Consider the following 23158-nt stretch of genomic DNA (forward strand, 5'->3'; position numbering starts at 1 on the left):
CCCAGTCACGGATGGGCAAGCTTGGCTCTTGGTCAGTTTGGAAAGTCTCTCCTTTCACTGGACGTTCTCTTCTAATAACCAGCGTTAGACTAGACCACAAGCGTAGGCTACTCGAAAAATGTGATAAGCAGGAGATTGCTTCATGGAAGTATCCCAGTCCACTCTGCTCCTCTGGAGGGAGTAACAGTTAAGAGTGCACATGGCCCTGAATTTACTAGGGCCTTGACAGATTCTTATGGGTGACTTATGCCCGAGTGGTGACTGCCATTGCCTTTCACCCACTCATATTCCCGCTCAGCCTTTCTTAAAATACTCATAGAGGTCCCTTTTCAACTGCCCTTTGCACCAGCAAAAAATTAGGGAACCAGTTTTTCATGGCTTAATTAGGTGAAGGGTCATCTTCCTCTTTGCATCAAGGCAGAGAGACAGAGTGGCCTTAGAGCCTGTTAATAACAAATCCTACTTAAACGACAAAGAATTAAAATGTATACCTACTAAAGAAAATTAAAGCTTTTACACACCAGGCTTCACTCAAATGGACCAATATCCCTCACAAATTACATGGCCTTTTATTATTTTTCCCACAGGACCCCAGCCTCATTCTGTACTCAGGATGGACCTGTTCTGGGGCAGAGCAGGGCTGTACAGTGAAGGAGACGGTTCTCTGTAGGACCCATGCTTCACTTGTTGCAGAAGTTGGAAGGTGTGTAGCAAAGGCAGCAGGGGATTGCAGGAAGAGAAAGGATGGGCTCCTGGTTAAGGCAGCTGAATGAGTTCCTGTGTGATGCTAGACAAGTCAGTTAAACCACACTTTTCACAAGTGTCCACTAACTGTGTGTTCCTCATTTTCTGGGTATCTGTCTTGAGCATCTGATTTGCAGAAATGGTGAGCACTCTCAGCTGCAGTTGAAGTCAATGAGAGCTGTGCTTTTAACATAAAGTGCTATATAATACTAAGTACTCTGAAAAATCAGGTCATAGGTATCTTAAATTGGGCACCCAAAATTGGTGGATAGTTTTGACCTTAATTTCGGTGTCTCAGTTTCCCATCTGTAAAATAGGGACAATAATAGCTCCTCATCTCAAAGGAGTGTGGTGAAAATACGTTAATTGATGTTTATAAAGCAGTCAGATACTAGAGCAATACATTTCACAAAACAGCCTATGAGGCAATGAATAATTAGAGCTGACTAGAGGATGACCATTTAGTTTCAAGACAGCTTTCAAGGTTTCACAATTTGTTTTCATTCTGCATTGGAACAAAACCAGAACCTTTCAACCACTTTCACAAACCAGAACTGTGTTCAAACAGCCATATGTTGGGTAGAAAAGATCAGGAATGCTTCTTGGTGGAAGTGACCAGAAAAACCATCCTGGACCTCAAAAATCTTCTTATTGGAAACTTAGTCAAAATCGGTACATCCCTGCAAAATGTTTCAGCTTTGATGGAACCAGATATTTTGACAAACATTTCATCGAAAGTGTTCTGATCAGCTCTATTAATAATTCTGTCTTCAGAGCAGGGTTTAAAGAGTGTGTAGTAGGGTCTCCCATTGAACAATGAGGAAGACACAAAATATTGAAGAGCTTCTCATTAAATGAGTGCCATCTATTTTGCGCACTGACCGAGGCAGAGATCTTGTGGGAAAAAATAGAATGTGATAAAGTAATTAAAGTCAATAGCACATGCATATGACAAAGGAAAAACAGGCAAGTTTAATTCTGGCATTTCCTAACTTGTGAGTGCTTGACTTTCTTCAAAAAAGCCTTATTAAGGTTGCAAAGATTTTTTTTTTGTGACTAACGTAGTAACTTAGCTGATTTCTTGTTCCTCATGTGTCATAAATCACCAAATCCCTATAGCTTGCATTCAACCCTGGACAGCACTTATGTACAATACAATATTTATAATCTTTATTTATATTCTCAGAATTGACATTATTAGAGTTCTAAAGCACTGCCATCATGACACTTCATTACACTGTGTAATTTTATTAGTGGGATTGTTACTGGAATTCAACCAGCCTTCAATTTACATTGGCATCTTGGCCACTGAGAGGCATTTGATCTATAAATGACTCCTATAATTTATTTCTGATAAACCCTGGCTTTTGCTGGTAATAGCAAATTGGGATTAGATGGATAATTTTAAAATGAAAGTTCAGGAAGAAAATGCTCCTCCCTCATCAATCTCTTATAATTAGTAAATTATGTTCAGGTAATTTCATGTTTTCAGGTTTCAGAGTAGCAGCCGTGTTAGTCTGTATCCGCAAAAAGAACAGAAGTACTTGTGGCACCTTAGAGACTAACAAATTTATTTCAGCATGAGCTTCCGTGAAGTGGGCTGTAGCTCAGGAAAGCTCATAGACTCATAGACTCTAGGACTGAAAGGGACCTCGAGAGGTCATCGAGTCCAGTCCCCTGCCCTCATGGCAGGACCAAATACTGTCTAGACCATCCCTAATAGACATTTATCTAACCTACTCTTAAATATCTCCAGAGATGGAGATTCCACAACCTCCCTAGGCAATTTATTCCAGTGTTTAACTACCCTGACAGTTAGGAACTTTTTCCTAATGTCCAACCTAAATCTCCCTTGCTGCAGTTTAAGCCCATTGCTTCTTGTTCTGTTATTGGAGGCTAAGGTGAACAAGTTTTCTCCCTCCTCCTGATGACACCCTTTTAGATACCTGAAAACTGCTATCAGGTCCCCTCTCAGTCTTCTCTTTTCCAAACTAAACAAACCCAATTCCTTCAGCCTTCCTTTATAGGTCATGTTCTCAAGACCTTTAATCATTCTTGTTGCTCTTCTCTGGACCCTCTCCAATTTCTCCACATCTTTCTTGAAATGCGGTGCCCAGAACTGGACACAATACTCCAGTTGAGGCCTAACCAGCGCAGAGTAAAGCGGAAGAATGACTTCTCATGTCTTGTTTACAACACACCTGTTAATGCATCCCAGAATCATGTTTGCTTTTTTTGCAACAGTATCACACTGTTGACTCATATTAAGCTTGTGGTCTACTATGACCCCTAGATCTCTTTCTGCCATACTCCTTCCTAGACAGTCTCTTCCCATTCTGTATGTGTGAAACTGATTGTTCCTTCCTAGGTGGAGCACTTTGCATTTATCTTTATTGAACTTCATCCTGTTTACCTCAGACCATTTCTCCAATTTGTCCAGATCATTTTGAATTTTGACCCTGTCCTCCAAAGCAATTGCAATCCCTCCCAGTTTGGTATTGTCCGCAAACTTAATAAGCGTACTTTCTATGCCAGCATCTAAATCGTTGATGAAGATATTGAACAGAACCGGTCCCAAAACAGACCCCTGCGGAACCCCACTTGTTATACCTTTCCAGCAGGATTGAGAGCCATTAACAACTACTCTCTGAGTACGGTTATCCAGCCAGTTATGCACCCACCTTATAGTAGCCCCATCTAAATTGTACTTTCCATGCTGAAATAAATTTGTTAGTCTCTAAGGTGCCACAAGTACTCCTGTTCTTTTCATGTTTTCAGTTTTGCATTTAATTAGGGCCACATAGGCATACTTAAATGGCATGAGCAAATATGTAATTGTAAAATCCTGACTTGCATCCTCCCTGTACCTGCTTCCCTTTGGAAATTTGTCCCTTAGTGCACAAGGTCACCTTTGACTTGGAGTGGAAATGAACTGTGTCCTTTTTCTTTACAGGTGAGCTACCAAGCTGGCTGCAGGGGATTCTTCTTCGCAATGGCCCAGGCATGCATACAGTGGGGGAAACCCAATATAACCACTGGTTTGATGGCTTGGCTCTGATGCACAGTTTTACATTTAAAAATGGTAGGTGGCTGCATTAAAGCACGAGCATCCAAAACAAGTCTTGGTCTATAAACAGGAGCAAAAGGTTTTATAACTGTGAGTGGAGTTTGCTTACAATACTCATACATTGAATTGTTTCAGATGCTTAGTTAAAGGTCCTATTAGACATGTGGTCCTGCAAAACATCGGACTAACAAGGGCCAGTGTAGCTAGTGAACATCAAATGAAGGGCAGGACAGTCAATGCAGTCTTACAGACACAGCTGCCAATGGTGGTAAGAAAGAACGGGTGGTGGTCTTGCCCGTCTCAGTGCAACTTTCCTTCTCTGAGGTGGAAATGCTGTGCTTATCTCAGAAGAGGAATGTGCAAAGGTGGCTTAAAATCAGCCTTGCATGTTCCCCTGATCCTGAGGTTTCTGTGCTGGATCAGTCTTGCTAAAGGCTGCTCTAAGTTGCATCCAGCTGCCATTGGCCCCAAAGAGCCATTCAAGAACCTTAGGATTGCTGGGCAGCAGGAATGCCCAGATATGCCCTTTTCTTCCAGCTACAGCCCTTCTCTGGCTGCAGGGAACAGAGCTGCCTAGGAACTGCTCAGCGGCACAAGATAATTCCCCTTACGTTGGGGTGACTCTCCCTGGGTCAGCTGCATTGGCTTTAGGTCAGATTTATGCTGGTGGCATGAGACAAACCTGCTCTAATGCAGAGAAAAAGCTGGCTCATAGTAACTAATTTAAATATTTCCAAAAAAGTGAGTCAGTTATGTTTTCCCCAAGGATGTTAGCAGCCATTAAAGGGCCAGGTCTTTCGACCCTTCCTGAGGTTGACTTCAATGGGAGCTGAGGTGTCTGAGGCTCTCACAGGCTTGTGCTCTAGGTACTATGCATAGAGCTGTGCAACACAGAATATTTACACTGGGGTGAAATCCTGGCTCCACTGAAGCCAATGACAAATCTCTCACTGATTTCAATGGGATCAAGATTTCACTCTAGGGGAGGATTTCTGGTTGACTGGTCTATATACAATGGTTTTGAGCAGGTATTAAAGTAAAGGATTAAGAAATGCAGCTCTCAATAGAAGTTGCATTTCCATTTACAATTTCCATTCTGCAGCTCTTTGGAAGCACATAGCAGCTTCTGCCTGCACCACAGCTGAAGGTAGCCACGGTGCCTTCAGGAGGTATAGAGACTTTACTACTATGCTTCCATCCAGAGCCCCAGTAGCCTGCACACAGGGCCAGCTCCAGGCACCAGCGGAGGAAGCACGTGCCTGGGGCAGCACATGCTAAGGGGCCATATTCCATCCATTCTTGGGGCGGCACAGTCCAAGACGCTTTTTTTTTTTTTGCTTGGGGCAGCAAAAATGGTAGAACTGGCCCTTCCTGCACAATTCCAAACTGAATCCACTAATAATTTCAGGGGGGGAAGGATAGCTCAGTGGTTTGCACATTGGCCTGCTAAACCCAGAGTTGTGAGTTCAATCCTTGAGGGGGCCATTTAGGAATCTGGGGCAAGGCAGGAGGCTGGACTTAACAACCTTTCAGGCTCCCTTCCAGCTCTATGAGATAGATATATCTCCACATATTTAATAACTCCATCGCATACAGAGGTTTATTTGACATGAGCAAACAGCTTATTTACATGATGGGCTAAACACCCTTCTTAGGATTTGAACCTAGTTACAACAGCAGCCATGAGTGAAACTAGGCCATTTTGCAGTGTAGTTTGCAAATCAGGTCTCAGGTATATTTACTGCACTTATATAAACAATACTTAAATGACTGTCCAAATCCTACTTGCCACCCTTAGGCAAGGTGGAAATGATCAGAAGCAATATTTCCTCTGTCCATACCAATCTTTTTTTAATTTCAACCCTACCATACAATAGAACATACTTTAGAACATAATGGGCGCTGTTTTTCACTGTGCTTATTGGCTGCACAACATACAAGCTTTGTAGGAGAATTGGGTTCCCTGCCCCCATTTGTTTTTTATTTTCCATTGCTGTGTTGGGATGAGAGATTCCAGAAACACGTTTCCTGTCTGCCTGCCCAGTTCAGTGCCTCTTAAGAACACAGCCATAAACAGAAATGGCCAGACATTGAAACTGCCAGTTTATTGCATCACCTAAAGCAAAGGGAACTGTGTTTGTTCAAACACACAAGCCCATATGCCTGAAGTGGCTTAATCTATACAGGCATTGCTTCAGGCCTAGAAGAGTGCTGATTTTTTACAAACACTGGAGACTGAAATTTGCCAAGAAAATTGATTTCTGCCACACCTCCCCCATTATGTCTGGAGATACAAACTGTTATCCTGATGGAGGAACCATGGGCTGGTGATTAAAGCACAGAAATAAGAGTTCAGGGATCTGGGTTCTGTGTGTGACTCTCCCTCAGACTTTTTATGTGATGACTGGCAAGTCACTTCACCTCTCTGTGATAGTTCCTATAAAATGAGAATAATAATCCTTCCCTACTTCACAGGCGTGCTGTGAGGCGTAATTCATTGTTTGACAGGTGTTCTCATATGTTAACGATGAATATCATAAAAAATGCACATAAATAGCTGCCAGCAAGTGTTCCAGCTCTAGAGAGAAGGTTTTAATGAATGTAACAAAGGATTATTCTGGACTAGGGGTGGGTTAGATGACCTAACTTTCTGCTCTGTAATCATCATCAGAGAAATTACAGATTCTTCTTGGGGGCTGTTTTAGTGACAGTATCATTATGAGTTTAAAGGATCTGCCTTTAAAAGCTTAAAAGGTCAAATTTAGTAAAGTGGGACATTTAAAAAGGAAAAAATCACGTTGTTTTTCAAATTTTAGAACTCCTTCAATGTTTGTTGTAACAATTCCTTAGGAACTTGAAATTTACAATTTATTCTTCCTACTCCTTCATGTGCACGTGGAGATAAGTTAATATAGGGTTGCTTTCAAGTGCTGGCATTTTTAGTTTAAAATTTTTTTCTCAACACCCCATACACAAAATATTACCTGAACATTTTGTGAACCAAGGGACGTGGGTAAGTCTAAATTTGGGCTAACAGTGTTGACAGCCTATAAGTATAAAAAATAGGAATAAAGTACAGCACAGCCCCATTTTCCCCTGAAATTTTTCAGAGACAAAAAACACCTTCTGAAAAATGAGAGGTTGAAAACAATCCATAGTTTGCTTAACTGGAGGCCAACCAGATGAGGTTCTACTGTAATTTCTTTATCTGACCAGGTGTTCTATATTAATTTTCTAAGGAAAATAAATATCTTCTCAGTATGCATGTAATATAAAGATTTTGTTTGCCCTTTGTCAGGCGAAGTTTACTACAGAAGTAAATACCTCCGCAGTGACACATATAATTGCAATATAGAAGCAAACAGAATTGTGGTGTCAGAGTTTGGAACTATGGCTTATCCAGATCCATGCAAAAACCTATTTGCCAAGTAAGCAATGTTTTTCCAACGAGGTTCTGCTTTCTATTTCTCCAACACAACTGCTTTTCTATTCCCCCTCTGCGCATACAAAATAAGCCCCTCTGTTTGTATGTAAGTTTAAAATTGACATGCCATTGGCAATGCTAGGGATCTGATTCCCAGTTTCTGTATACATTTTTTAAAATTTAATACTCGCTTGTAGAAATCAAAGGATTCATTGGCACATTGCAAGTAACAACTACAAAGTTAAGTCCTACCTGTGTGTGCTGGAGTTATTACCTGCAGTGCTCTAATAAATCTTTTGATTTCTTTAAGCAAGTATTACAGAAAACTATCAAGCAGTTTATGCCCAAAGTCTTTATTTTAATATGTTGTAATATGATAGGGAATATTCTTGGGAATAAAAATGTATTGTCAGAAAGAGTATTAATCCACCACTTTCTTACCAAAGCCTATTGAAAAAGTTACCAATCTCTATGACCTACCAGCCAGACTTTCAAAATGTGATCTCTAGCTGTATGCAGAAGCATACGCACGCACGCACGCACACACACACACAAAATAGTGTCTACTCTCATTCAAGTCAATAGTTGTTTTGCCATTGACTCCAATAGGAGCAGGATTGACCAGATGTTAGATGAACTGTTTGTGCATGCAAAAGCAGCAGTTATGTGTGTTCACACTTCCAGATTGGGTTAAGAGTCGCTGAAAATTTGGCCCAAAACATTGTACTGTGTTGCTGTAGAAGCAGCCAGCAGAGATAGTACAAATTAAATAATAAACCCACTTCCAATGATTGTGCTGCATACAGGTCACATCCTGCTCTCCAGTAGCAGGCACAACTTTCAGTTCTATGAGTGGCTGAAGGGGAGGATAACACAAGACAAGTAACAAACAGAGCCATGATCATTTCTGTTCTATTTGAGAGCTCAAGTGACTATTAAATAGCTGATCTTCTCAAATATTAATGTATTTATATGAAATTTTTCATCCCTACAGGGCATTCTGCTACTTGTCCCACACCATTCCTGAGTTCACAGACAACTGCCTGATCAATATTATGAAAACTGGTGAGGATTATTATGCTACAAGCGAGACTAACTTCATTAGGAAAATTAATCCTCACACTCTGGAGACATTAGAGAAGGTAAAACGTGGTATCCAACATGGATGTTTTATCTGCTAATGAATATAGTATCATGCTGACCTTTACAGCCCAGGGTGTCAGGTTAAAGGCGGCCAAATTTGACATAAATAAATGTGGAAAGATCAATTTTTTTTTATCCTGTGCTTCCTGTGTCAGAATAGGCCATTTGGGAGCCCTGGAGACTGAGGTAGTTGCTGTAGATGCCAACTTATAATGTCAGTTATTTTTAACTTACAATATTTTATTCTTCATTTCTTTCAAACTACAAAATCACCAGTGTCTTAGGGTAAGTATTGGCTTTTGCAGTTTTAACTTGTGCATAATCCTACTTGGCTGTAGGCATAATGTCAGATCTTGTGCTTATGGCATCTGATTATTTTGGATTATTCGTTTTGATTAATAGTCCTAAGAGTTCGCCCTATTACGCAACAATTTATATAATGTGTAATTAATTCTCTAGGCCAGTTGTATCACAACTTCCTCAGTCATTATACTATCTGAATTTCCTTATGCAAGACATTTTTTTAATTTTCTAAAAAAGTCTAAATGCATTAAGACGTGGTTTGTAGTTAATCTTTTCCATTATGAGTAACTTCCCAGTCCTTATCCCCTGCTATAATACTGTTTATCAACTTTAAATAACTTAGAAATCTTTTTGCTCATGAAAGCTGCTGGTTTAACAGCCTTGCTATGTGAGAGATTGGCAATGGCAATTACCTTTACTTACAGAAACCTTCATCCCGTGTGCCTCATCCTGGAGGTGACCTTTAGGATCAAAAGCTCAGCATCCATGACCCATTCAAGCCCAAAATAAGGAAATCATTTAAGCACATGCTTAAGTCCTCCTGAGTTCTATGTTTTTAACTTAAAGACTTGAAAGTTAAGCAAGTTGTTTCCTGAATTGGGAGGCCTTTGTGCTGGGGTTGCCAATGGGAAGGCCACTAGTGCCAAAGGTGGTGATAGTTTTTGCGGTGTAGGCTAAGTAATTTCACATACTCTTTATCAGTCCGTATGCTGTCACTTTGTTAGGCTGACTACAATAAATATGTAGCGGTGAACCTGGCGACTTCTCATCCCCATTATGACAGCGCTGGAAATGTTCTCAATATGGGCACCTCTATAGTTGACAAGGGGAAGACAAAATATGTTATTTTTAAGATTCCTTCCTCAGTGCCAGGTAAGAGATGGCTTCTGCTAGTGTCTGAGTTCCTTGTTAGGTTGTTGTTGTTGTTTTCTTTTGAGGGTGGAGGGCTGTGCCACAAATGGTCTAGAAACCAACTGAATCACTGTTTGTTTTTTAACATCACTTCTTTGTACAAAGACATTTGACATTTCACTAAGGTGACAGGTGGTGTGTAACTGCATGTAAATTACATTAGAAAAAGAGACAGATGGGACTCCTGAACTAATGGCTCAGCCTGGTTGGGTAGTTGGTATTTGAAAACGTTCATCTTTATCACCTTTTGCTGTTCATATTTCAGTACAGAAGAATGTTGTTGTTTCAGAAGGATTGGTCCCTACTCCTAGCTTGCCATTCTCTGCGTTGTGAGATATGTTAAGGGATGATGCACAGAAAAAAAATGTATCCAGCATGAAGTATTTGGTGTTTGAATTTGTAAAATGTGTCTGTCTTTATAAATATATGTTCAGGGAAAAGGATAGTGGGTGAAAATGCTTATAAAAGTGGGGACAGACAGTGTTTGGTTAGAGCCAGGCATAATACATGAAACTGTATGTAGGTCCCATTTCTCACCAGCTTTGCCCATGCTAGCCCTCACCAAAGCAAAGGCTGTTCATTGGGTTCTTTGCATTTGCATCACAGCTCATACGGTCACTCACCTTTTCTTCTTCACGGTGATCTACTTTCTGTGCATTTCTGTTAAACATAGCAATGGGGCAGGGCCTGGCTGCTAATGTAGCTGATACCCTATGGCCAACACACCAGGATTGAACTTGGCCCTCCAGAGGGAAAAGAATGAACAGCTACAATTTAAGAGACAGGCATGGTAGGTAGGGTTGTAATAGACTCACATCATCTGTGGCACAGAGGGTGACCAGAAGCACAATCTCACCAAGAGGTTACACTAGCATGGGCCATACAGTCCCTTCTGTACAGCTGTCAGTACATATGGTACTTAACTTCTGTTCCCTCCATACTGGAACTTCAGGGGCATTGGCCTGAAAGTAACTCCCCAGGGGCTGGGAGTAACTGCAATGGCTCAGGTCCTCTGCATGGATGGCCCTGGTCTTATCTGTGTGGTTGTTGGCTAGGGGGCCAATTCCCTTGCTAATCCTGGAGAAGGGAAGGAACTTGGCCCCTAAGAGGAGAATGCAAAGGAATCTCACTGAGTGGCAAGTATTATTTACATAATTACAGTTTATCTTTCTAATTTATGTTTAGAGAAAGAAAAGAAGAAATCCTATCTCAAACACCTGGAAGTGTTGTGCTCTATCCCTTCCCAGTCTCTCCTTCACCCAAGCTACTATCACAGTTTTGGAGTTACAGAAAATTATATCATCTTCGTAGAGCAGCCATTCAAACTGGACATTCTCAAGTTGGCAACTGCCTACTTCAGAGGTGTCAACTGGGCGTCCTGCCTTTCTTTCCATAAAGAAGATAAGGTACCTTTCCTACTACGTCCCAAGCAGTGAGGGAAGCCAGGGCAATAACCATTCCCCTTCTATACTATATTTTCCCTGGCTGCAAAGTTCAGTCACTTCCCATTGGAGGAATGTGTTTTCCCCTCTCTTCCTATATATATTTTCAGTAGATAGAAGGATCTTTCCTTAAGATTCCTATCCCACCCCACCTAAAATTCCCATAAGTAAATCTCTGGTGTTGAGGCACCTGAGAAAAAGGATAGTACTGAGTACTATTAGAAATATCCCACACAAGCAGAGAGATTCTGCTCATCTGTCGTGTAAAGTAACCACGTACAATCACCTCTAGTTTAAACAACATACTATATAATAGTATACAAATTTAGGTCAATAGGTGTAGACACTTTAGGTGAGATTCTAATCCCCATTCTGGCTCCCTTACATGACGCAAGAGGGCCAGATTGGCATAATGGCACTCTAAAAACCCTGGATTCGGCAGAGGGAGAATTCTCCTAATGCAGAAACAGAAGAACACAACTGCAGGCTGTCTTCTGAAGATGCCCCTGGTATGTCAGAGTTGGAACCATGTGTGAGAGGGCATGTTGGACCTATGCATGTAGCGCTGTGGAGATTCCGGTCAGGTGAGACAGGTGACTGTAATTTAGACACCTCCCAGGGGTCCTTATTTTTTATGGGGGCCACTTCAGCTCCCAGAGCAGCCCTGCATTGGGAAGGTGTAAAGGTGGGATGAAAGTTGCTGCCTCACCCCACCTCCAGCCTGCATGCTCTGTGCTGTGTCTCTTACCCAGAATCTCGCCTCTTAATGGCACAACCTGAGTACTCCAAATACATCATTATAAACCAGGGGTCAGCAACCTTTCAGAAGCGCTGTGCCGAGTCTTCATTTATTCACTCTAATTTAAGGTTTTGCATGCCAGTAATACATTTTTAATGTTTTTAGAAGGCCTCTTTCTATGTCTATAATATATAATTAAACTATTGTTGAATGTAAAGTAAATAAGGTTTTTAAAATGTTTAAGAAGCTTCATTTAAAATTAAATTAAAATGCAGAGCCCCCACGGACTGGTGGTCAGGACCTGGACAGTGTGAGTGCCACTGAAAATCAGCTCAAGTGCCGACTTCGGCACGCATGCCATAGGTTGCCTGCCCGTGTTATAAACAAAGCAAATGTACCATCATCGAGTTGGAAACACTGGTTTGCAATGAAATAACATTTTTTTTAAATAAGTATTTGCTGCTTATTAAACATTTGCGTGTTTGACATCTTTCAGACTTGGATTCACCTCATAGACAAAAAGACCAAAAAGGATATATCCACCAAGATTTATACGGATGCCATGGTCCTTTTTCACCATGTGAATGCTTATGAGGAGGACGGCCATGTTGTTGTTGATGTAATTTCCTATTCAGACAATAGCCTATATCAAACGTTCTATTTAAAAAACCTGAATGAAGACTTGGAGGAAAACACCAAACTCACTTCCATACCAGCCTGCAAGCGATTTGTGGTTCCTCTGGGGTTTGACAAGGTAACATTTAATCTATTGTATTTGAGCAGTAATTTTGAATAATTCACTAAATGAAAAAGTGTATGAAGCATTGGTTTGCCAGGCCACTTCCGAATTCCTGATTTTTTTTTTAAATGATATCCACAAAATTTGGGGGGTATGTAATTTTGTTTGTGTGCGCAGGGTGATTTATATTTGCACAAGCACTGGGCAGTTACTTGGGACCAGCTTCTGATTCCTTTGTTCATGGAGAAAGGTCCTATTCAACTTAACTAGTCTCTTCAAAGTCAATGGAACTGTTTGTGGGGCAAGATGCTACCTCACATGAATAAATGTATCAATATGGCTCTTGATTGGCAGGTACAAGCATGGATTTTTGCACATACAATCTGATGCACATTAGTGGAAGCCTATAAAAAATCCTCCCTCACCCCACCCTCACAACTTACTCACCAACCCCTCCCTGAAAAAAAAACCCTTAGCTGATTTTCAATAGTAATTTTATAACGATAATGGGATTTTTATTTCAATGAGAGTTTTACTAAAGCTGGGGAAAGAATCAAACCTTTCTATAGTTTTGAAACAGCTTAACTGTTTTACATCATTGTTTTGTAGGGAAAACTCATTTACTGCTCAGCAACTTGCCAGGCAAGTTTCAGCCTGATTCAGTTTGGAATGGCTGATACTGTCTGCGTTGTTACGCCCTGGAAACTGGGTCTTGTTAATGCCATGAAAACAGTCCTGTAGCAATGCAGGAAGATACATTTGATGCATGGAGAAGAGGTCCATAAATTGCTAATAGCCAAGATGGTCAAGGATAAAACCCCATGCTTTGGGTGTTCCTAACCTACCGCTGTCAGAGCCTGGGAAGCACGACAGGGGATGGATAACTTGAAATTGCCCTGTTCTGTTAATTTTCTCTGAAGCATGTGGCACCCGCCACTGTCAGAAGACAGGACACTGGGCTAGATGGACTGTTGGTCTGACCCAGTATGGCCGTCCTTGCATTCTTTTGATGGTTCTGATCAAATTGTCCTGCCTTCCTACCTTGCAATCTAAGAATTCAGGATTGTTGTACAGAAAGACACTATACTGAAAAATCTCATTGAACTACTAATGTGAACACGCAGTGGCATTTTCATTAAAGTAAATATCAGTGTTAAGCTTTTTAAAAAACACCAAATGGCATCAATGTACATGGTGTCTATTTAACATTGTCTGAGGATAATACATGAGCTAGATAACACACACACGCGCACGCACACACACACTTATAATGAGAAGCCATTACATTAATTTTTTAACACATTGGGATTTTCAGAAGAGTTGAAGGGATATGAGAGTCCAAGCCCTATTGACTTAGGTGCCTCACCCTCTTAAATGACTGTGAAAATCCCAGCCTTAAGCCCTACCTCCCAAATAACATGATGAATTTACACTGCTTCTGTGATAAAGCAAAAATAGCATCTGGGCTGACACCTTTATCAAGTTTGACCTATAGCTGATTTATTAGAATCCCTTGCAAATTAAGGGCTTTTAAACGGAAATGCTCAAAGTCTAATAATGCAAGAGAAATGCCTCCGAGAAAGCAGCCTTTTGAAGTTGGATCATCTGGCTTATGCCAAATGGAACCTAATAGCAATTTACATACAGTAAAATCAACCTTGATGAAAGTCCTAAATTAGAAATATGTCCTTTGAAGTGTCTTGTTGTTTTTAGCATCTCTCTCTTGCAGGATGCAGAAGTAGGTACTAATTTAGTCAAACTTCCATCAACTACGGCAACTGCTCTGAAAGAAAAAGATGGAAGCATCTACTGTCAGCCTGAAACATTATGTGAAGGTGAGACGCGTTCATTAAAAATCATCCATTGTATTTCCTTAAATGTGGGTGCATTATAATAACAGACACTAGTATGATATCAGGGGTGCTCAAAGTGGGGTGCTGGAGGTGTGACAGCACCCCGTGGCTTGAAATGGTTTCCATCATATACAGGGATTACGGTTGGTTCAGTGGCTTTTAATACCCCCAGTACAAAAATTGTTCCAGAACTCCTACTAATATAATCTAGCCCTGATCTAGGAGTCAGGTCCTGGAGGTGAATAGTGAGGTTCCGCATGGCCACATGGGTTCACCTCAGTGACCTAACTGCTAGATCCAGGCTAAATGAATAATTAATGTAAATATCTTTTCAAGGAACAGGTAGATTACGAATGCTCAAAATATCATGACATTAAGGTTCCAGGTCAGATCTGAGATCACAGGATCTAAATATGCAAGATTATCTATATGCATACATTTATCAATATTTAATTTGGGGAAGAGATCTCCAGTTGCACCTCGCAGGTAAGCACACTATATTACTATGTATTTATGGAAAAATGAAAGGTAACTGAATAGTAAGAATATAAATACATTGGGGGATCATGAGGCTGTGGCTAAACCATGAGAGTGAAATGTCAATGGTTTATGAATTTGTATCACCTATATACTTGTTCAGCTTTCGGTTTTTTAAAAATATATCCATATATCTGTACATAAAGTCTAAGCAAATTTAACTTAGACCCTGCCAAGGCATATATATTGCAGACGTTAACTGAAGATCTTTTCTGAAGATCTTGACTATATGTGCTTCATTTTTTTTAACATGTCTTAGATGTACAGTTGTGCTATTTTCCTTCCTTGTTACCAGTATCTATGTTTCATTTTACCTGTAGGAATAGAGCTGCCTCGGATCAACTATGATTATAATGGCAAAAAATACAGATATATCTATGCAACAGAAGTTCGGTGGAGTCCAGTTCCCACAAAGGTATAATATAACACTGATTGCATATTGCATGACTGTATTCGTATAACCCAAATCAAATTAAACAGTGTGCAAATAGTGAAGGCAGTTTATTTCACTAGCTAACATACATGTTCCAAATTATGCCCTGACCTACATCCATACAACCATAGCAAAGCTGCCTGGTTGTGTGGTCAGAACTGGAACATTACTAGCCTGTGGTTCTGCTCTGTAATGTGAATGCTCCAAAAAAATTTAAAAATCCACATTTCTTAAACAAGTAAGTCACAACAATATGTTTACGTATCACAATTACAAACTCCGGCACTTAAAAGCAGAAGGATTAAAAGTTAAGGACATAAGTCCTACATTGCCCACATGACAAAAATAAACTAATTGGGCCAGATTCTCAACTGCTATAAATCAGTGTAGTTTAATTATGGAGCTATGACCACTTAACACCAGCTGAGAATACGGACTGGTGTTATTACTACATACAGAGATGCTTGTTTCATCACTCTGACGTTTTCAGGAAGCTTTAACTTGTGTTGGGGCACCAGCCCTAGACTGGAAGAGCTCCAGCCCCACACTCCTCCATGATACCAGTTTTTAAAGAGATACTTCTTAGACCACAAGTAGATTGTAAGCTGGACAATCCTATTAACTGAGGGTAGGAGAAAGTTCTATAGACAAGCTGGCTCTTGATAATTGTTGCTCATTCAGCAAAATCTATCCTAAAACCTACTGAGAGACTATAAGGCCACGTAGATAGAGTTCACTAATTGTTCCTGTTTTTAATTATCCCAGCTGATTACAAAATAAAGTTGGATCTGTAATATTAATAGGCAATGATGCAATAAAATGTTTGTCTGCATATCTGACACTAACTCAAACAAATCAGCAAGTTTGTGATTTCTAACAAAGATAATTCTCCTTTACAAATGACTTAAATAAAATCCTAGTTGTTGCTAGAGCGTTTTTTGTTTTGTTTTGTTTTTTTACATTGCCTAATCCTTTGGGCATCTGTGATATGCAGTAGGTGCGATGAAGACATCTGATATTGTTTTGCATATTGTATCTTGTAATTCATTTAAATATCTTTTAAGTTCTAAGTCAGGGATCTCTTCAGATTTTGGATTCAGAATGGGAACAGTGATTTACCTTTAGCAGTGCAGATGCATACAGAAGATAATGGAGCTGAATGTGAAATAGTAACTCTGTCAGGCCTGGTCTATACTACGCGTTTAAACTGATTTTAGCAGCATTAAACTGATTTAATGCTGTACCCGTCCACACTACGAGGCCCTTAATATCAATACAAAGGGCTCTTTAAATCGGTTTCTGTAATCCTCCCCGACTAGAGGAGTAGCGCTAAAATCGGTATTACCATATCGGATTAGGGTTAGTGTGGCCACAAATCGATGGTATTGGCCTCCAGGCAGTATCCCACAGTGCACCACTGTGACCGCTCTAGACAGCAATCTCAGCTCGGATGCACTGGCCAGGTGAACAGGGAAAGCCCCGCAGAATTTTGATTTTCATTTCCTGTTTGCCCAGTGTGGAGCTCTGATCAGCACGGATGGCGATGCAGTCCCAAATCCAAAAAGAGCTCCAGCATGGACCGTATGGGAGATACTGAATCTGATTGCTGTATGGGGAGACAAATCTGTTCTATCAAAGCTCCGTTACAGAAGACAAAATGCCAAAGTGTTTGAAAAAAAAATCTACAGGCTACACAGTGCTGCGTGACAAGTGCAACAGGAAGCCAGAGACTCAAATTGACGCTCCTGGAGGGAGGGAGGGGGTACTGAGGACTCCAGCTATCCCACAGTCCCCAGCAGTCTCCGACAAGTATTTGCATTCTTGGCTGAGCTCCCAATGCCTGTAGGTTCAAACACATTGTCCGGCGTGGTTCAGGGAATAGATCATCAATTTACTCCCCTCCCCCCCACGTGAAAGAAAAGGGAAAGAAATCATTTCTTGACTTCTTTCAGTGTCACCCTGTGTCTACTGAATGCTGCTGGTAGATGCGATGCTGCGGCAGTGAAGAGAAGTATCCGCTCCTCTCCCCTCCCCGGTGGCAGACGGTGCAGTAGGACTGGTAACCGTCCTTCTTATGAACTCGTGAGTGCTCCTGGCTGGCTTCAGGTGAGGCTGGCCGGGGGTGCCTGGGTGAAAATAGGAATGATTCCTGGTCATTCCCAGTAGATGGTACAGAACGGCTGGTAACTGTCTTCATCATAGTAACTGTGGGCTGAGCTTCAATCAGCCCCCTCCCTTCCATGTGAAAAGAAAAGATTCTGTGCTGCCTGGACTATCAGAGCACCGGGAGCTGCCTCCCCATCATTTTATGTCACTAAAAACTCAGTGTTTCTTATTCCTGCATTCTTTATTACTTCATGACACAAATGGGGGGGACACTGCCACGGTAGCCCAGGAAGGTGGGGGAGGAGGGAAGCAACGGGTGGGGTTGTTGCAGGGGCACCCCCCGTGAATGGCATGCAGCTCATCATTTCTGCGGGATCTGACACGGAGCGGCTGTGCTCTCTGGTTCTCTGATACACTGGTTCTCTAGTACATTTGCCCCATATTCTAGGCAGGACTGACTCTATTTTTAGAAACCATAAAGGAGGGATTGACTCGGGAATCATTCCCAGTTTTGCTTTTGCGCCCCCGGCCAATCTCAGCCAGGGGCACCCATGATAGCAGCAGACAGCACAGAAGGACAGATGACCATCATCTCATTGCCAAATTACACTGGCAGCAGACGGTACAGAACGACTAGTAACCATCTCTGCTATCATGTAAAAGCAAATGAATGCTGCTGTGTAGCGCTGGAGTATCGCCTCTGTCCACGGCATCCAGTACACATACGATGACTGTAAAAAAAAAAAAAAGCTGAATGGGCTCCATGGTTGACGTCTGCCATGGCAATCCAGGGGAAAAGGACGCAAAATGATTGTCTGCCGTTGTTTTCCCGGAGGAAGGAATGACTGACGACATTTACCCAGAACCACCCGCGACAATGATTTTTGCCCCATCAGCCACTGGGCTCTCAACCCAGAATTCTAAGGGGCGGGGGAGACTGCGGGAACTATGGGATAGCTGTGGAATAGCTACCCACAGTGCAACGCTACGGAAATCGATGCTAGCCTTGGACCATGGACGCACAGCGCTGAATTAATGTGCTTAGTGTGGCCGCGTGCACTCAACTTTATACAATCTGTTTTATAAAACCGGTTTATGTAAAATCGGAATAATCCCATAGTGTAGACGTACCCTCATACTGGGCATTGGGTTGCTCAGGCACTTAGCCCGTTGCTGAGATGCGGAGATATTTACTGCTATATTTACAGTACATGGGTGAAATCCTGGCCCCATTGGGTTATTACCTACTTAAACCATCACAATGAACTGTTTTTGCTTTTTGCAGCGTGGTTGTAGTTGTGTTGGTCACAGGATATTAGAGAGACAAGGTGAGTGAGATAATATCTTTCATTGGACCAACCTTGGGTGGAGAAAGAGACAAGCTTTCAAGCTGACAATGAGTTCTTCTGCTCTGTGTAAACTCAAAGGCTTGTCTCTTTCACCGACAGACATTGGTCCAATAAAAGATATTACCTCACTCGCCTTGTCTCTTTGATTTTGTTTTAATCTTTATCCTGTTTAACTACTTAAGCTTTTTAACTCTGTAAAGACTGATGTCACACAAAGAAAATGATTGAACCACAGGACTAAGGTTCAGGAGGTTCTTTTATTCCTTGCTTTGCTATAAGTGCCCTGTGCGATCACTTAACCTTTATGTGTCAGGCTCTTGTTCTGTAAAATGGGGGGATAATATTATTGACTCACTTGACACAGAGATGTCATCTGGCTTAAATAATTAACTAATGTTTGTGAACTGCTTTGAGATCCTTGGCTGACAGGTACAGTTCTAATGTTGTAAAACAGTATCAATTTCTGCTCTCAAGTCTCTAAAGTGAAATTGTCTCCTATTAAATACAAACAAGATTCTGTGGCTATACAGCCATTAAACACGACTGAGAAGCCTAAAGTTTTCAAAATATTTCATCTGTGGCATGCTGGAGTAATTAAGTCTCATTGCTTCCTGACTTGCAGTACTGATTCTGTCATTTTACCCAGCCACTCTGTTGTACGGTACACAGAATGATTTTGAAATTAAGAACTAGAATGGAGACTGAAGAGTGATTTTTGTCTTAATAATTTAGATTGCAAAAGTTGATGTTCTGACAAAGAAAAAGCTTATCTGGGAGGAGGAGCACTGCTGGCCAGCCGAACCTGTCTTTGTTCCCAGTCCTGATTTAAAAGAAGAAGATGATGGTAAGAAGACTGCTCTTGTAAGAAACGGGAGATAAAAATATATACAAGTATGTAGAGCCCTTTACTATCAAGATGACTAGCAAAGAAGAATCCGAAATTTTAACTGTTTTATTGTCATTGACTTTTAATATGAAATCTGTTTCACTGAGCAACAGTGCCATGGGGTAAGTAAAATTAGCCTCAGCCATTGTGCTTCTGCAAACAAAGATGTCTGCTACTATTTCTCCCTAGCTCTGTAGACCATGGCGATGGAGGTCCTTAACTTTTTTCACAATCTGCCCTAACCTCTTTCTCTCAATGGCATATTTTCCTCATTAATGGTAATTTTTTCTGTTAATGGTCATTCACATTAAGTGCTCTTAGATCTTTCTCAGTATTATTCCTCCATCTTCTCCTTGGTGAGCCATGAGGTCAAAGACCATAAGGTTGTCCATCCAAGATATGCTTAGCTCAGGACCCTACTCATGTAGTGTCCAATTACCAGCCACTGGAGATATTTCCTGCTAGCAGTCGCAGATTGGCTACATGCCATTGATATGACAGGACTGCCTACATCCTCTCCATAAACTTATCAAGCTCAGTCCTGAAGCCAATTAGGTTTTTTGCCCACCACTGCTCCTCTGGGGAGGCTGCTCCAGAACTTCACTCCTCTGATGGTTAGAAATCTTCACCTAATTTCAAGACTTAACTTGTTGATGGCCAGTTATATCCATTTGTTCTAGGATCCACATTGGTGCTTAACTTAAATAACTCCTCTTCCTCCGTGGTATTTATCCCTCTGATATATGTATAGAGAGCAATCATATCTCCCCTCAGCCTTCTCTTGGTTAGATTAAACAAGCCAAGCTCTTTGTGTCTCCTCTCATAAGGTAGGTTTTCCATTCCGAGGATCATTCTAGTACCAGCTGTACCATCCTAATGATTTTGTCAGTGGAAAAAACCCTGAGGCCATCTTGTGATATACTATCATATGCTTTCTTATAAAGTCTAGAAAAACTATGTATTTTGATCATATTCCTATTTTTTCTCGAGTAGTGTATGAATTGAAAATACTTGATTCACAATGAACCTGTTTTTCCAGAATCCACACTGATAATCTCTTACTATTTCCTCTATCGAAGCAATGTCTATGTAGGAGTATCCAAAATAAGATTTTGTAGGCTGTAATGAGGAGGGAGATGACATGCTAGTTCTTACATTTCATTGTGTCACCCTTCTTCAAAGTTGGGCATATGACTGCCTCCTTCCACTCCTGCAAAGGAACAATGAGCCAAATTCAGCTCACATGTATGCTCCCAAGCTAGACTTTAAAAATAAATGGATTTTTCATGTAGCCCACTGGAGCCATCTTTTAGCAGGTTGGCATCAAAGAATTCTTCAAAACTGCTAGACTGAATGTCCTAAAGCTTGAAGCCATCTAACTACAGACCAGGGCCAGCAGATCCAGTAGTATTGCAAACTCCCATGTCATCTCCTGTCAGTGCTATTCTGGAGGAACCACTTGCAGTGGTGGGTGAGGAGTGCAGTCTTTAGGACCCATTCAAGTCCCTAGCCTCACAGCTGAGATACCCAACAATGTTACCAGTTGTGATGTGGGCACACAATTAAATACTTAATTGAGACTACTGCTTTGGCATCTTTTCTTTGTGGTATACACCAGGCAGACCAGCAACAGGATGGAGGCATTCATTAGTTTTTTAGCATTCTTAGACTTTTTAATCCACAAAGCAGTTTTCATTGCTGTCCTTGGTTATCCAGACTTATCAGTTGATGTTGTTGCCTTTTCTATTTGGGAAAGCAATTCCGTTTGTCTGTCTCTCTCTTTTTTAAAATACATTCCTTATTTATACTTTAGGTCTTATTTTATCCTCCATTGTGACATCAGATCCCAGGAAAGCACCTTTCCTGCTCATCTTGGATGCTAAAACATTCACAGAGATAGCACGGGCCACAGTTGATGTAGACTTGCATCTGGACCTGCATGGAATCTTCATACCAGAGAAGGATTTGAATGCAGAGCATGAATAAAAGACTCTTCATCTTACTATGTGAACATTAAAATGTGACAACCCACCTACTGGCCCTAAAGAAAACTCCTTTTTGTCATTTGTGAACCACCTTATGTCATGGCAAAGAATAACCAAATACTACATCTATAAAGTTACTTTTCATTACAAATAATAGTGATATGCACAACAGGCAAGTAAGTATTGCAAAAAAACAACATTTAACAGAATGCAAAAAAAAGCTCAATTCTGAACACTCCTTTTTCTTACACCTTACAAGTTGTATACACTAGTGGCAGTGAGCTGTGTTTTATTCCATATGTGACCTGACTACACTGATAAAGGGGTGGTACTGTATTTACAATATGGCATACAGCATGAGTCAGGTTTGCCCAGTTTGTATAACTTTCATGGATTGTTTCAAGACAGCATATGATCAAAATTCTCTCTCTTGCCTGTCAGAAATCCTGATATTTTTAAGTATGAGCAACAGCAGTAATGATTCATAGAAATCTGTTTCTTTGGTGCTTGATTTCTAAAGCTCCACTAAGACCAAAGTGAAATGTCTAAAGTGTTGCAGCTTTTTGATCAGGAGCCTAGAAAACTTCTGCAGTATGAATCATTTGTGGCATTAAAAAAAGGGAGTGGGTGGTGTCCTTTGTGGAAGAAACAAGCTTAAATAACAATTTCAAATGGAACATATGCTTTTATTAACACATAATTACCATATTTTAATGGTATTTAAATTAATCTTTTCCTTTGCACTGTAATTGTTTTCCCTTAGGAATATCTGATATGGCATTTAACTGCATTGTCTCAAAGATAAATGGTGATTTGTCTCTTTACCTCTAATGTTGTAACCTCTCATTTTTATGCATGTATTACTAGCAGAGCTCAGATACTTATGTTTAATGAATTGCTTCCATTAATGTTACAAAACCTAATGAGTGCCCCTTCCTGGTCACCCACTGGGACTGCTCTGAGGGATCCAACCTTCTGCTGCTGGGGATTCCTGGGGTGGGTTAAGCTTCTGAAGCTTCAGCTGATTGCCTCACTGGTTCCTCCCTTGGCCCTTCTGGCACTGGTTCCTCCCTTGGCCCTTCTGGCACATTTCTTGGGCATTGACTCTCAAGCAATGGGCCTCCTTCTTGGAAATGAGGCAGCACAGCTTACCTGCCCCAGGTTCTCAAAACCAGCACTGACCCTCAAGCTATCCCAGTTACTTAAACGCACCCACCTCCCAGAACTCCACTCAAAAGGGGTGAAACTTCAGGTGACGGTTTAACTCTCTCAGGGGGATGCAGCAATTATGATCACACACCTTGCACAGTCTAACACCTTCATGCTCTTTTTTACTTAATCATACAAAAGCACAGAAAAGTACAGATCATACAAAACAAATGCATGTCCCTGCTTCAGTTTCCACACTACCCCAGGCCATTCTTTGGGTGGAGTCTGAATCCCTTGGGTTGTCCAGAGTCCCTGGGACCATCTGAACTCAGGAAAGCAGGCAAGGA

General features: G+C 41.1%; 1 protein-coding gene across 1 annotated transcript in view; it reads left to right on the forward strand.

The window, feature by feature from the left end:
* The window catches only part of BCO1 (beta-carotene oxygenase 1), a 31794-nt gene extending 9308 nt beyond the window's left edge, over positions 1-22486 (forward strand). The window contains exons 2-11 of the mRNA XM_030581686.1: positions 3698-3826; positions 7110-7239; positions 8230-8377; positions 9407-9554; positions 10779-10999; positions 12271-12528; positions 14243-14348; positions 15224-15318; positions 19524-19635; positions 21491-22486. Coding sequence (XP_030437546.1) covers positions 3698-3826; positions 7110-7239; positions 8230-8377; positions 9407-9554; positions 10779-10999; positions 12271-12528; positions 14243-14348; positions 15224-15318; positions 19524-19635; positions 21491-21663 — 1520 coding nt within the window. The 3' untranslated portion in view covers positions 21664-22486. The remainder of the gene's footprint in view (positions 1-3697; positions 3827-7109; positions 7240-8229; positions 8378-9406; positions 9555-10778; positions 11000-12270; positions 12529-14242; positions 14349-15223; positions 15319-19523; positions 19636-21490) is intronic.
* Positions 22487-23158: the final 672 nt, after the last annotated feature.

This window comes from Gopherus evgoodei, chromosome 12 (assembly GCF_007399415.2).
Source record: "Gopherus evgoodei ecotype Sinaloan lineage chromosome 12, rGopEvg1_v1.p, whole genome shotgun sequence".
Classification (NCBI taxonomy): domain Eukaryota; kingdom Metazoa; phylum Chordata; order Testudines; family Testudinidae; genus Gopherus; species Gopherus evgoodei.